This window comes from Amblyraja radiata, chromosome 31 (genome assembly GCF_010909765.2).
Source record: "Amblyraja radiata isolate CabotCenter1 chromosome 31, sAmbRad1.1.pri, whole genome shotgun sequence".
In the NCBI taxonomy this organism is placed as follows: Eukaryota; Metazoa; Chordata; class Chondrichthyes; order Rajiformes; family Rajidae; genus Amblyraja; species Amblyraja radiata.
Window position 1 is genome coordinate 17181896 of NC_045986.1, and position 13765 is coordinate 17195660.

The following is a 13765-nucleotide window of genomic DNA, read 5'->3' on the forward strand; positions in this document are numbered from 1 at the left end:
TAGACCATCTACATTTTCATCGGATCAAACAGCAGAGGCCTCGGCACTGATCCTTGCAGAATACCTCTGGTCAAAGACCTTCAGTCAGAGTAACGCTCCTCCTCCACTATCCTCGGTCTTCTATGACCAAGCCAATTTTGCATCCAACTCACAGTATGTTTCAGTGAGACTAAATCTTCCAGACCAGCCACCCATGAGCCCAGAGTGGTTTGCGAGAAACACCAGTTGAGCCAATGATCATCCATGAAGAGATAATGTCACGGTAATAAGCTTTATTGTTTATTTTGTTACAGCAAAATGACGGGCAGTTCACAGTTATACAGCTGGTTGGAATGCTGCGTGGAATTGCTGCAGGGATGAAGTATCTAGCCGACATGAGCTACGTGCACAGAGACCTGGCAGCCCGCAATATTCTCGTCAACAGCAACCTCGTATGTAAGGTTTCGGACTTTGGACTGTCCAGGTTCCTAGAAGATGATACATCAGACCCAACATATACAAGTGCTTTGGTAAATCACCCTGTTAGAATAAATATATTCATGTGTGCAATTAATTCATACCTCGCAGTGTGCATGTACTTTGTGCATTGAGGCGCATTACTTCTGTACTTGTCCCTTTGACATTCTTGGTCATTTTGCACTGAGGTCCTGGTTGCATCTTGCCACTGGTCTCTTTGCCCTCCACATTTGCCTGTTAGTTTCTTGTCTTCTTTCCATCTTTATTTCCTCATCTGCAGTCTCTGGTCAGTTTCTCTCCCCCCACAGCCATTCTAGTTTAAATCCTCTCTGCCAACAACAAATCCACCTGCACTATCTTTTCAGACACTCGTTCATCTGATCCATTCTTCTGTTCATGCACTCAGCAGGAAGTGGCAAAGGAAATAATCCTTTTAAGTCCTGCTTTTTCACGTAGCCTCTAACTACAGATTCATGTCGCAAGACCTCAGCCCTCATTCTACAAATATCGTTGGGACCAATTTATACCTTGACCACGGGTTGTTTATCCTCCCCTCCAAGAATGCGCTACAGTCATGCTTAGATATCCGGTAGGCCCAGCACCAGGGAGGGAACATACTGTCCTGCATTCTCATTCACAAACACAGGAATAACTGTCTCTTTCCCTGAATCCTCCACCAATAACCCCTCAGCATTTTTCCTTCCTGAATTCCTATTAATTTAGACCCTGGAACTCCACTGATTTATATGTTTAATTTTCTCCTTGTGTTTAAGCTAACCAGTTGGCTGCACAACACACACTACGTTTTATGCAAAGTTATCAGAGCCACCACTTAATTAAGTTGTTCTACAATAAAGGAAATCTTTAGAGCCCCGGAAATGTGAGAAAATGCTTCTGATCAATAAACACTAAGTACAGGACGAACTCAGCGGATCAGGTGCCATCTCTGGGGGACATAAATAGGTGATGTTTCAAGTCGGGACCCTTCCTCAATCTCGTCCCGAAACATCACCAATCCATGTCCTCCAGAGATGTTACCTGACCTGCTGAGTTACTCCAGCATTTTGTGTTTTCTGTTTGTGATTCCAGAGCAACAGCAATTCCTTGTGTCTGCTTCAGATCAATGTCCTTTTGTCATGAAGTGAAACCCAAGCTGACTCTTTGTTGGTGTGTTGGTTCCAATCCGACTTCAACGGAAATGAAATCACCTCGGCACGGTGGGTTAAGATGCTTCTGTTTGCTTTCAGGGTGGAAAGATTCCAATCCGCTGGACAGCACCAGAGGCCATTCAATACCGGAAGTTTACATCAGCCAGTGACGTTTGGAGTTATGGTATAGTCATGTGGGAAGTTATGTCCTATGGAGAGAGACCTTACTGGGACATGACCAACCAAGATGTACGTTAATTTCTCTAATTAATTAAATCTCTTGCTAATTTATCTTGAGATTTTGGTGATGCTCTGAAATGTGCATCTGAGGTCTATTATTTGTTTGTAGCAGTCACGGAATTGTAACTTCTCGCCCATCCCTCTCTCCACAGTCAACAAATGATTTACGCACTTGTCCAATGTGTGTATTGCAGTATATCTATTGTATTTACAAACTGTGAATTGGAAAATTGGCCTGCAATATTGACTGGGCTGTACATTCACATCATCCTACAGTAATAGGCTTGACTGTTCTGTATCCAATAGAATGCCCGAGTTTACCACCTGCACAGCCCACTGTCCTGCCCGCACTGACTGACATGTTCCAGCTGACTCTCAGTACCTGTGAGGCCTCCCTGTGAGACAGAGTGGACTCGGTACCTCATGCAGGCCTCGGACCTCCTGAGACTTTGCCCCATGTCCACTGAAAGCCTCGGATAGCTTACAACTATCAAAGGCTTTAGACTTTAGAGATACAGTACAGAAACAGAGCCTTCGGTCCACTGATTCCGCACCGATCAGCGATCACCCCATACCCTCGCACTATCCTACACACTGGGGACAATTTACATTTACAGAAGCCAATTAACCTATAAACTTGTATCTCTTTGGAATGTGGGAGAAAACCCACTTGGTCACAGGGAGAAGGTACAAACTCCGTACAGACAGCACCTGTACACAGGATCAAACCCGGGTCTGGCACTATAAGGCAGCAACTCTTCCCCTGCATCCCTATCCTGCCCAAAGGTCTTTGGAATTGATAGAGATTTTACAAACTGCATTAGATTTAATATATAACATTAATAAAGCAATTTTAAAATAACTAATAATATTTAATTGAAAATGCGAGCCAAAAACTGAAATGTCAAAATAAAGTAAAAGTAATTAAACCTGTCCTGTCATTTGTCTTCTATGGCAGGGTCAGCATTGGGGTCATGTTGCTTACTCTAGCTCGACTTGGCATTAATCTAAAGTGCCAGATGCAAATTGTACCAACACATTCCGCTACTGTGCTCCACGCTCAGTCAGCTTGCAGTTCATTCTGGGCTACTTCATATAACGGAGCCAGCAATGTCTGAATTAATGTTGAAATTGGTCTGTCATACTTTCCAAGTCATACGATGCATTCGTGGTCATAGAGTGTTGTAGAGTCATTCGATGTGGAAGCAGGCCCTTCGGCCCAATTTGCCCACATTAACCAATGTGCCCTATTTACACTAGTCCCAATTGCCTGCGTTTGACTCATAACCCCCCCCCCCCCCCCCCCAACCTATCTTGTCCATGTACCTGTCCAAATATTTTTTTTAACTGTGTTATAGTGTTGTAAGATAATTACAAAAAGTTGTTTACTTTGACCAAGAGTTCTCAGAGTCACTTTGCCTGAATGACTCCTGTATTTCTATGGTTTATATTAAAAGGTGATCAATGCTATTGAACAAGATTATCGACTCCCTCCACCTATGGACTGCCCAACAGCTCTCCATCAATTAATGCTCGACTGTTGGCAGAAGGATCGGAACAATAGGCCAAAGTTTGGGCAGATTGTCAATACTTTGGATAAAATGATCAGGAATCCAAACACTTTAAAGGCTCTGACGCCACTATCATCAGGGTAGGAACTGTCTTTTATATTTCTTTTTCTGAACTACCCACAGCTGGGTTTGTATACTTCCATCTCATTGTGGGCTTTAACTACAAGACTCTACGTGGAAATTTGTGTACATGTTGATTGGGTTAACTTTCATCATCATAAAGCACAAGTGTTAACTGAAAAGTACAGCAGGAAAGAGGAGAAAATCAGGACATCATCCAATGGAATTAAATTCAGAATTTATGAATAGCGAAAATATTAATGGAATGTCCAAATTTACATGGAAATTTGGATGCATGTTGATTGGCTAAACTTGGAATTAAATTCAGAATTTATGAATGTAGATAATATTCACTAATGATATCACTCAACACTTTGTGATCTCTGCCATTCAATAGTATTTTGCCAAGCGCCATTTTCCAATATGTGCCATGTCCCTTGATTTCCTCAGTCTACTATTTTTTTTAAATCTCATGAATATCTCAGCAACAGAACTTCCGCATCCTACACAAATAGTCAATTCCAGAGGTTTACAATGTCCTAGATATTATTCTCATTTTAGTCCATAGTTTGTTGAATCTTGTTCTTGGAGACTGACTCCTGGTTCTGTGTGTCTTGCCCAAGGTGAACATCATCCAGGTGTCTACATTCTCAACTACTTTGTGGATGTTGGCATTTGCAATGATGTAATCTCTGATACTTCTAAATTTATGGTCGAGGCCCAGTCTGCATAATCTTTCCTCTTAGGACAATCCTAATTTACCACCTGATGAGTATATGTTGCACTTACTATATTACAAATATATCCTTACTTCAGGAAGGATACCAGACCGACATTATTCTAGGTGCAGTGGGACAGGCCCATACAGTAATGGGCCTGTCCCACTTAGCTGACTGTCAGGGACTAGTTTTAATGGAATTCACCTATGACACCTGACGACAACATCTATGACAACTTATGACAGCAAAAATTGTCGTCACTGTCGGCAAAAATTTTTCAACATGTTGAAAATTTTGCGGCAGTCACCTGTAGTTGCCCAAAAAATCACCTAAGTGGGACAGGCCCATAACCGTTTACTCTTGTTGTCAAATCCTCTTGCAGTAAAAGCCAAAATCCTAATTGCTTGTTAGAATAGAATAGAATGCTATTTATTGTCATTCAAACCTAGGTTTGAACGAAATTCCATTTCTACAGTTTTTTACATTACAAAACAATCCAAGACCCACACTTAACACAGTTTAAAAAAACATCCATCACAGTGAGTCTCCAACATCTCCTCACTGTGATGGAAGGCAAAGTCTTTATCTGCATATCAACTTTCAGTGTGTAGGAAGGAGCTGCAGATGCTGGTTTAAACTAAGAGACACAAAAAGCTGGAGTAACTCAGCGGGACAGGCAGCATCTCTGGAGAGAAGGAATGGGTGACATTTCAGACCTTCAGTGATTTGTGTACAAGGAAGCACTGAACAACACCTTTCAATCTCTCACCACATTGAGACTCTTTCTTTCTATTTTTTTTTCAACTTGGCAATGGTATTGTTATAGACTGAACACATAATGTACCTTATGGATTGGACTTGAATATCTGTTTGTAACTGTCTGTAACCTGTTTGTGGGTAATTCTGAACTGGGGTTTTGGCCTAATTCTGACTCCTATGTTCAATCTGTGGGGGTTCACTCAATTTCCTGCGTTCTGTTTACAGGGTAACTTTACCTTTACTCGATCGTACAGTTCCTGACTTCTCCAGCTTCTCCACAGTAAATGACTGGTTGGAGGCCATTAAGATGGGCCAATATAAAGATAACTTTTTGAACGAAGGTTTCACATCATTCGACTTTGTCTCACAAATGACTGCGGAGTAAGTGTCAATTTTGTCTTGCATAATTCCACAGAGTTCTGGGATGTGTAGGAAGGAATTGCTGATGCTGTTTAAACCGAAGATAGACACAAAAAGCTGGAGTAACTCAGCGGGACAGGCAGCATCTCTGGAGAGAAGGAATGGGTGACGTTTCGTGTCGAGACCCTTCTTCAGACCCGAAACATCACCCATTCCTTCTCTCCAGAGATGCTGCATGTCCCACTGAGTTACTCCAGCTTTCTGCATCTATCTAGAGTTCTGAATGTAACCACCACGGAATAAGAGGCATTCCAGTCTATAGCCACCCTCTAGGTGAGAAGAAAATACACTGCACGTAGCAGATTTTTGGTTGAAAAAACCACAAGCCAATTTTAGCTCCAGCTCACCAAAACACCAAAATAACTTTCTGTACATCTACTTTGTCAAATGCAAATATACCACGTCTACTGCTTTGACCATCACTTTTCTTAGTAACCTGCTCAAAAAAGCTGATTCGACCATGCCTTTCCAAATGATCATAAATCTTATCCGCAAGATTTTTTTCCAATTACTTTTCCAACTAATGGCATAAGGCTCAGCAGCCTGTAGACTCCTGGCCTATCCCGACCCTCTCAATTAATATGAGAACAACATGAGTTATTGTCCAGTCTTCCTATACCTCACATGGGGTTAAAGATTATGAGACAATCTCCATCAGACTCCTGGTAATTTGCCTCCTTGATTCCCTTAACACCCTGGGATAAATTTCACCAGTCCCTGGAGATCTGTTTGCCTCAATGAGCACCATTACCTCAAACCCTTCCCCTTTCATGATAAACACACTTCCTGGACTCTCAGCATACACTTCCCTATCTCGCCATCCTACTCCCTGGTAAATATTGATAGAAAGTGTTTATTCAGGGCACCAAACCTCACATAAAGATTTCCTCTTTGGCCCTGAGGGGACCCATTCTTTCCTTATTGCATCTAATATATTTATGAAAAGTTTTGGAATTCTTCAATTCTGTTGTCTCATTTCATGCCCCCTTTTCGTCATGCCAAGCGGAGAAACAATATTGGCACAAATACATTGTTTATTTGACATAGTCATGAATTGAATCTTATAAATAACTCAGATCTATCTTAAAACCCATAAACAATAATGTGTATTAGATCTTGTTATTTACATTATTGTAATAACTGAAATATTATAGAATATCTGTATATTCTATACATTTGTATTGAATGCTTTGTAATGAGCAGTAAGTACTGAATAAGCAGCAATTCAATGAATATCAGCCAATGGGTGACACGGTGGCACAGAGCTACTGCCTTAAAGCGCCAGAGATCTGGGTTCAATCCTGACTATGGGTGCTGTCTGTATGGAGTTTGTACGTTCTCCCCGTGACCTGTGTCTTTTTCTCTGAGATCATTGGTTTCCTTCCACATTCCAAAGATGTACAGGTTTGTAAGTTAATTGGCTATGTATAAAATGTAAAATTGTCCCTAGTGTGTGTAGGGTAGTGTTAATGTGCGGGGATCTTTGGGCGTTGCGTACTCGCTGGGCCAAAGGGCCTGTTTCCGCGCTGTATCTCGAAACTAAAGTAAACGAAACAATGGAGCACAATCTTCTGCAGATTCCCCATCCCTTACAATGTCTCCTTCTTTCCCACCAGGGATATGCTTCGGGTTGGCGTCACTTTGGCAGGACATCAGAAGAAAATTTTGAACAGTATTCAGATGATGCAAAGACAAATGAATCAAATTCAGTCATTGGAAGTGTAACTGTCCTCCCTCCAAGCAGAGGACAGAATAGGAAGCCTGAAGCCAGGGATCATTGTGAGACTGACACATTGCAACCTGGACCTTCACAGTCCAAAATCCTTCAACGAAGGCTGGAAGAGCTATGTGAAACAAGCTTAACATTTGCATTTAATCCAGGAAAACCCTTTAAAAGGGTTGAATCAACTGTAATATAAAACTAACAGACTATCCAAGGAACCATGCAATTAACCCAGAATATTTAATTACCACAAACACTGTGTGATAATTCAAATGTGGCTAAGGTGCCAATTACCCGTACATTATTTTTCCCGAAACAAACTTAAGGGAGCAAAACAATGTTTATAATGAACTGTACGATTTGGAAGTATACAGTTCAGAATATTTCACAGCCGTTTTGTGCGCAAGAATAAAAAAAAAAATCAGGAATTAGAGGAAGCACAAGTTTTGAGGCTGGATCCTTTAATGTAAGTGGTGTGCATCATCTCTGCAAGAGAACAAAGACTGAAGAACAGCAGACAAACCTGCAGTAGTTACATTGGCGATTGTCGCACCTTTGGACCTACGACCTGTGATGCTGTTCCCTTGATTCTTTCTGTAGGACATGTACAGTTGGCAGATTTTCCTACCTTCAACACATCCACGTTGTTTTAGTGCACTTTGCTCCAATGGTTCTTATCATAGTGAATCTGTTCAGTAGGGGGAGGCATTATTTGCCAAGTTTAGAAAAACATACCACATTGATTTTTTTTTTCTGGTCTGACAAAATTCTTTGACGTTTTAGTAAATCTTTATAATGTACAGCAAATATTTATTGATAGGGGGATTAAAATACAGCTCTGCCACACACGTACTTCAGAGAAAGGTGGTTACTTGAATTTTTATCATAGCAGATATTGGCATGGTTAAAAACAACATTGTATTTTGTGTGGTGAGGGCCAGTGACACATTACATTGTTGTGTTGCACCTGATCCACACAGTGTAGAGGCAATCACCACAGTACCAAGTGGATTAGGATGCAAACCCAGCCGTAATTAAAGTCAATGGCTGACTCACTTTTGTTACCATCCCACTTCTTCTTATCGAGTCCACGCACAAGATTAGAAGTTGTTCAGCCAGAGCTGAACACACTTCTTGGCATCTTCATACAATGGTGTCTGTCTTGTGCTTCTTGTGTGTGGTGGTGGTGGAAAGATTGGTGGAAACAGGGCCGCGACGTGAAAGCTCTGTCCTTGACCCCACTATCCCACTGATGGATGACCTTTGTTGATTCATTATAACAAAGTTGAAAAAGCATTGGTTGTTTGATGCAAATCTTGGTTTAAAAAAAACATGGCGTTTTATGGAGAAAAAAAAAACCACACTGTACAGAAAGTAACTGCAAAGTTGAGTATTTCAGACTTCTTCAACACATACAAAGTTCTGACAGAGTGGATGCAGGGACTGATACCCCGCCTGGGAGGACTGGAAGAAATGATTCTCAGGATAAAAGGGCAAGATGATTAGAACTGAGATGTGGAAACATTTCTTCACTCAAAGTGTGGTGAACCTGTGGAATTCTCCACCAAGGCTCAGGCACTGAATATATTTATTTATTTATTTAGCGAATGCAAAGTCCTTTAGCCAAGCAGTTGCCTCTTGATCTGCTGTATGAAGGGTGACAAGTCCTCCTTTGAGTCTTTGTTGAGGGCATGCTTCAATGATGTGTTGCATTGTTTGCTGCTCTCCACAAGCACACCATGGGGTTGGACTGCTGCCCCATTTGTGAAGGCTGGCCAAGCAGGGGCCATGTCCAGTCCTGAATCTATTCAGCGTCGTCCACTGCTTCCTTGGGAGATTGGTGCCAGGGACCGGTAGGGTGGGGTCATATAAATCATATAATATAAATCATATATTTATCAAGAAGGTACATAGATTTCTGGGCACAGAAAGCACAGTGGGAATGGAGAAGGAGCAGAAATGTGGTATTGAGTTAGATGATCGGTCAAGGGATGTAGGGGAAAAGCAGGAACAGGTTACTAATTCTGGATGATCAGCCATGATTATATTGAATGGGGATGCTGGCTTGAAGGGCTGAGTGGCCTACTCCTGCACCTACTTTCTATGTTTCTATATTTTATTGAATAATGGGGCAGACTCAAAGGGCTGAATGGCCTCCTCCTACCACTTTGAGTTTCTTTGGTTGTTTAATCATGTTTAGTTGAGTGATATGCAGATCTGTAGAAGAATCTGCAGATACTGGTATGCAAAATACTGGAGTGACTCAGCGGGTCAGGCAGCATCTCTGGAGAAAATGAATTGGTGGCATATCAGGTCGAGACCCTCTTCACACGTGATTCATCACATGTTGTGCCCAGGTTTAGTCACAACCCTCGTCAATAAATGAAGGACCACCAAGAAACATAAGGAAGAATTAAATTGATCAAACTGTGCTAAGTAAATGAAGCGAACCTTTGGAGCTCAATTATAGAAGGGAGCAAAAAGCGTTAACCTTTGTCCAAAGGAAACCTGAACAGCAAAGGATGCTTCTCTAAATTTCTAATGTCAGTCCCAAGACTGCATCTATAACATTCTTATCAGATGCTACTAATTCAGCAGTTGGCTAACAATATTGTAAATCATGCAGTTTTCAATACAAAGTATATATGTTAGTAAGATCTCGACCAAAATGCTAAACTTAAGGTACAAAACAAAAAGAAACACAATGTTCAATTTACTCTGGAAAACAAGCAAAGGTTGTGGACGTAAACATGGAGTTGTGGATGGAAATTACAGAGAGAGGGTGGGGGATGGAGTCAAAGTCATAGAGCTATACAGCAGGCCAATCAAGTTGGTATTCTGGGCTAGTCCCATTTGCCTGCATCCGGCCCATAGCCCTCAAAAACCTTCTATGAATATATCTGTTCAAATATCGTTTGAAAATCAGAATTGTACCACTTCAATAGCTTCCTCTGGCAGTTCATTGCAGATATTGACTATGTGTGAAAATATTGCTAGTGAGATCACGCTTAAATCTCACCCCTCTCACTGTCTGCCTGCGACCTCTAGAATCCCCAATCTTGGGGCAAAGACTGAATGTTTACTTTATCCATGCCCCTTACGACCTTGTACACATTACAGTTGCACACCCTTCAGCCTCCTACATAGAACAAAGTCCCAGCCTATCCAGCCTCTTCCTTTCACTCAAGCCCTCAAGCCCAGGTAACATTCTGATGCACCTTTTCCAACTTAACAATGTCCTTCCTTTAGCCCGGAAGAAAAGAGAAGGGTTTATACAGACTGTCAAAGAGAAGCATAGAAAGTGTCAGGGAAACAGAATTTGACAGCGAAAAGCAGAGTTGACAAACGAGAAGAAGAAATAGATGGAGATAGGGAGAGAACAAGAGGGAGAGAAACAGATTCAGAGAATGATTATGTCAGTGGGACAGACAGAATAAGTAAAGTGCATAGATTAAAAAAATCAATAGTCAAGTGACTGAGAGACGGGCACAAGGGGGAAAAATGGAAGAGGGCCACACAGGTACAAAGAGAGGGAAATGGAGGGAGAGAAGGAAAGGGCACGACAACAAGAAAGGAGAACAATGAAGAGTAAGACTGCATGAAAGAATGGATCGACTGGGCTTATATTCACTGGAATTTAGAAGGATGAGAGTGATTGGTTAGACTAGATGCAGGAAAAATGTCCCTGATGTTGGAGTCCAGAACCAGCAGTCACAGTTTAACAATAAGGGGTGGGCCATTTAGGACTGCGATGAGGAAAAAAGAATTCACCCAGAGAGTTGTGAATCTGTGGAATTCTCTGCCACAGAAGGGGTGGAGGTCAATTCACTGGATGTTTTCAAGAGAGAGTTAGATATAGCTCGTAGGGCTAACAGAATCAAGGGATATGGGGAGAAAGCAGGAACGGGGTACTGATTTAGGATGATCAGCCGTGATCATATTGAATGGCGGTGCTGGCTCGATGGGCCGAATGGCCTACTCCTACACCTATTTTCTATGTTTCTATAAAGAAAGGCAGAGAGTTACAGCACAGGGTAGAAAGTGAGGCTGAGATTGAGAACAGGTAACGAAGTGGGAAAGACAGAAAGGAGAGATACAGGCGGAAAGAGGAAGGAAAATTAGAGAAAGAGACTGGGTCTGTGTCAGAATCAGTCCTGTACAGAACAGAAGACAACGCAGTCCACCCCATCCATTCCTTTACCCATCTAACCCCATTTGACTGTATTAGGTCTGTATCCATATGCCTCACCTATTCAATGGCCTCTCTCTCTAAAACATAGCATTTGTATCCAATTCCACCAAATCCACTGACAGTGAGTTCCAGATATCAACTGCCCTCTTAAAAACCTTCCCCTTCTATTCCCTTTAAGATTCTTTCTCACCTTAAACTAATTCTCTTGTTTTTTTATACCATTACCATGGAAAAATATTTTGATGATTTGCCTATCAATGCCTCTTGTAATTTTATACACCTCTTTCAGGTCACCCCACAGTCTCCTTCGTTCCAAGGAAAACACACTCATCCTATCCAAACTTTCCACATTCTTAAAGTCCACCAAACCAGGCAAGACCTGGGTGAATCTCCTCTGCCCTCTCTCCAGTGCCACCACATACTTACTACAGTAAAGACCACAGTTGCACACATTTCTCTAGTGCAGGGGTCGCAACCTATGGCCCACGGGTCGGATCCGGCTCGTAACCCGAAATCATCCGGCCTGTAGGTGTTTTCTTTTCCCTGAGGACTTCCGTCATCTAGAATCCTAGAACAATACTTGGGAATTGGGAATTGAAGAATGTAGGTGAACAGAGGGATCTGGGAATAACTGTGCACAGTTCCCTGAAAGTGGAATCTCATGTAGATAGGGTGGTAAAGAAAGCTTTTGGTGTGCTGGCCTTTATAAATCAGAGCATTGAGTATAGAAGTTGGGATGTAATGTTAATATTGTACAAGGCATTGGTGAGGCCAATTCTGGAGTATGGTGTACAATTTTGGTCGCCTAATTATAGGAAGGATGTCAACAAAATAGAGAGAGTACAGAGGAGATTTACTAGAATGTTGCCTGGGTTTCAGCAACTAAGTTACAGAGAAAGGTTGAACAAGTTAGGGCTTTATTCTTTGGAGCGCAGAAGGTTAAGGGGGGACTTGATAGAGGTTTTTAAAATGATGAGAGGGATAGACAGAGTTGACGTGGAAAAGCTTTTCCCACTGAGAGTAGGGAAGATTCAAACAAGGGGACATGACTTGAGAATTAAGGGACTGAAGTTTAGGGGTAACATGAGGGGGAACTTCTTTACTCAGAGAGTGGTAGCTGTGTGGAATGAGCTTCCAGTGAAGGTGGTGGAGGCAGGTTCGTTTTTATCATTTAAAAATAAATTGGATAGTTATATGGATGGGAAAGGAATGGAGGGTTATGGTCTGAGCGCAGGTATATGGGACTAGGGGAGATTATGTGTTCGGCACGGACTAGAAGGGTCGAGATGGCCTGTTTCCGTGCTGTAATTGTTATATGGTTATATGGTAACAAGAGCAGATAGCGCGTGCGGCAACACTACGATTAGCTGTGGCAGAAAGCGACTCTCCCTCAAAACCCTCCCTTAAGCTCAACGGCTAATCACAGCACAGTTTACAGTCGAGATATGTGGCAGTCAATGAAGCACTAGGAAGGCCATGAAAAGACGTAAGTAAGTCTGAAATTATTACCTCCATTTATTAACTATGGCGACAGATGTGGCCCGCCTTCCGCTCACAGACATGGGTCCTGGCCTCTACAAGGTTGCCAACCCCTACTCTAGTGTGATGTTCCATGAGTTACAACCTATTACCCCAACTTTTTAATTCTGTGACCTATAGGATGAAGACAGGTGCGCCATTTGCCTTTTTCACCACCCTATCCACCTGTGCTGCCACTTCTAGTGATCTATGGATTTGTATTTCACGTCATTAGAAACAAATTTGAGGGACTTGATTAAAGATAGTCCACATGGAATAGTTGAAGCGAAAGGAAGTGATAGATATTAGGAGGCAAAGACAGACGGAAAGTGGTCAGTTGGACGGTGACTGGGAGAGGGAGACAGCAAGGGGTAAAACAGGAAGATGGAGAGAGAGGATGAGGCAGAGAGATCGATAGAGAGATAGAAATGGAGGACGTGAAAAAAAGCAGTAGAAAGAGAGAGAGCCCACAAAGGGGTGTTAGATTAAAAATAGGGAGAGAAAGGCAGGGAGAATGAACCAGAGAAGGAGAAAGCTGCAGATATAGATGGAGGGGAGAATGGGAGACTGAGAAGGACAGAATGAGCACCATGGAGGGATGGCTGTGGGCTGAGGGAGAGCTAGAAACAGAGAGGGGAATGACGGAGTCAAAAGGGTGGGGGAGATGGTTTTTGAGAGGGAGTCAGTGAAAAGGAGATTGAGAAATGAAATGGACAAGTCTAAATCTAGAGGGCGGCACGGTGGCGCTGCAGTAGAGTTGTTGCCTTACAGCACTTGCAGCGCTGAAGACCCGGGTTCGATCCCGACTATGGGCGCTGTCTGTACGGAGTTTGTACGTTCTCCCCGTGACCGCATGGGTTTTCTCCGAGGTCTTCGGTTTCCTACCACATTCCAAAGACGCACAGGTATGTAGGTAAGTTGGCTTGGTAAATGTAAAAAACCTCTGTGCAGAGTGTCCA

At 42.4% G+C, this 13765-nt stretch overlaps 1 protein-coding gene across 2 annotated transcripts in view; it reads left to right on the forward strand.

Moving 5' to 3' along the window:
• Positions 1-7948, forward strand: part of ephb2 (EPH receptor B2) — a 127433-nt gene extending 119485 nt beyond the window's left edge. Inside the window, exons 13-18 of one of the 2 annotated variants that reach the window (XM_033047937.1) lie at positions 294-509; positions 1704-1853; positions 3302-3495; positions 5179-5334; positions 6990-7094; positions 7135-7948. In XM_033047937.1, coding sequence (XP_032903828.1) covers positions 294-509; positions 1704-1853; positions 3302-3495; positions 5179-5334; positions 6990-7094; positions 7135-7138 — 825 coding nt within the window. In that variant the 3' untranslated portion in view covers positions 7139-7948. Of the gene's footprint in view, positions 1-293; positions 510-1703; positions 1854-3301; positions 3496-5178; positions 5335-6989 lie in introns of both variants that reach the window. The other variant, XM_033047938.1, reaches the window with a different exon arrangement.
• Positions 7949-13765: the final 5817 nt, after the last annotated feature.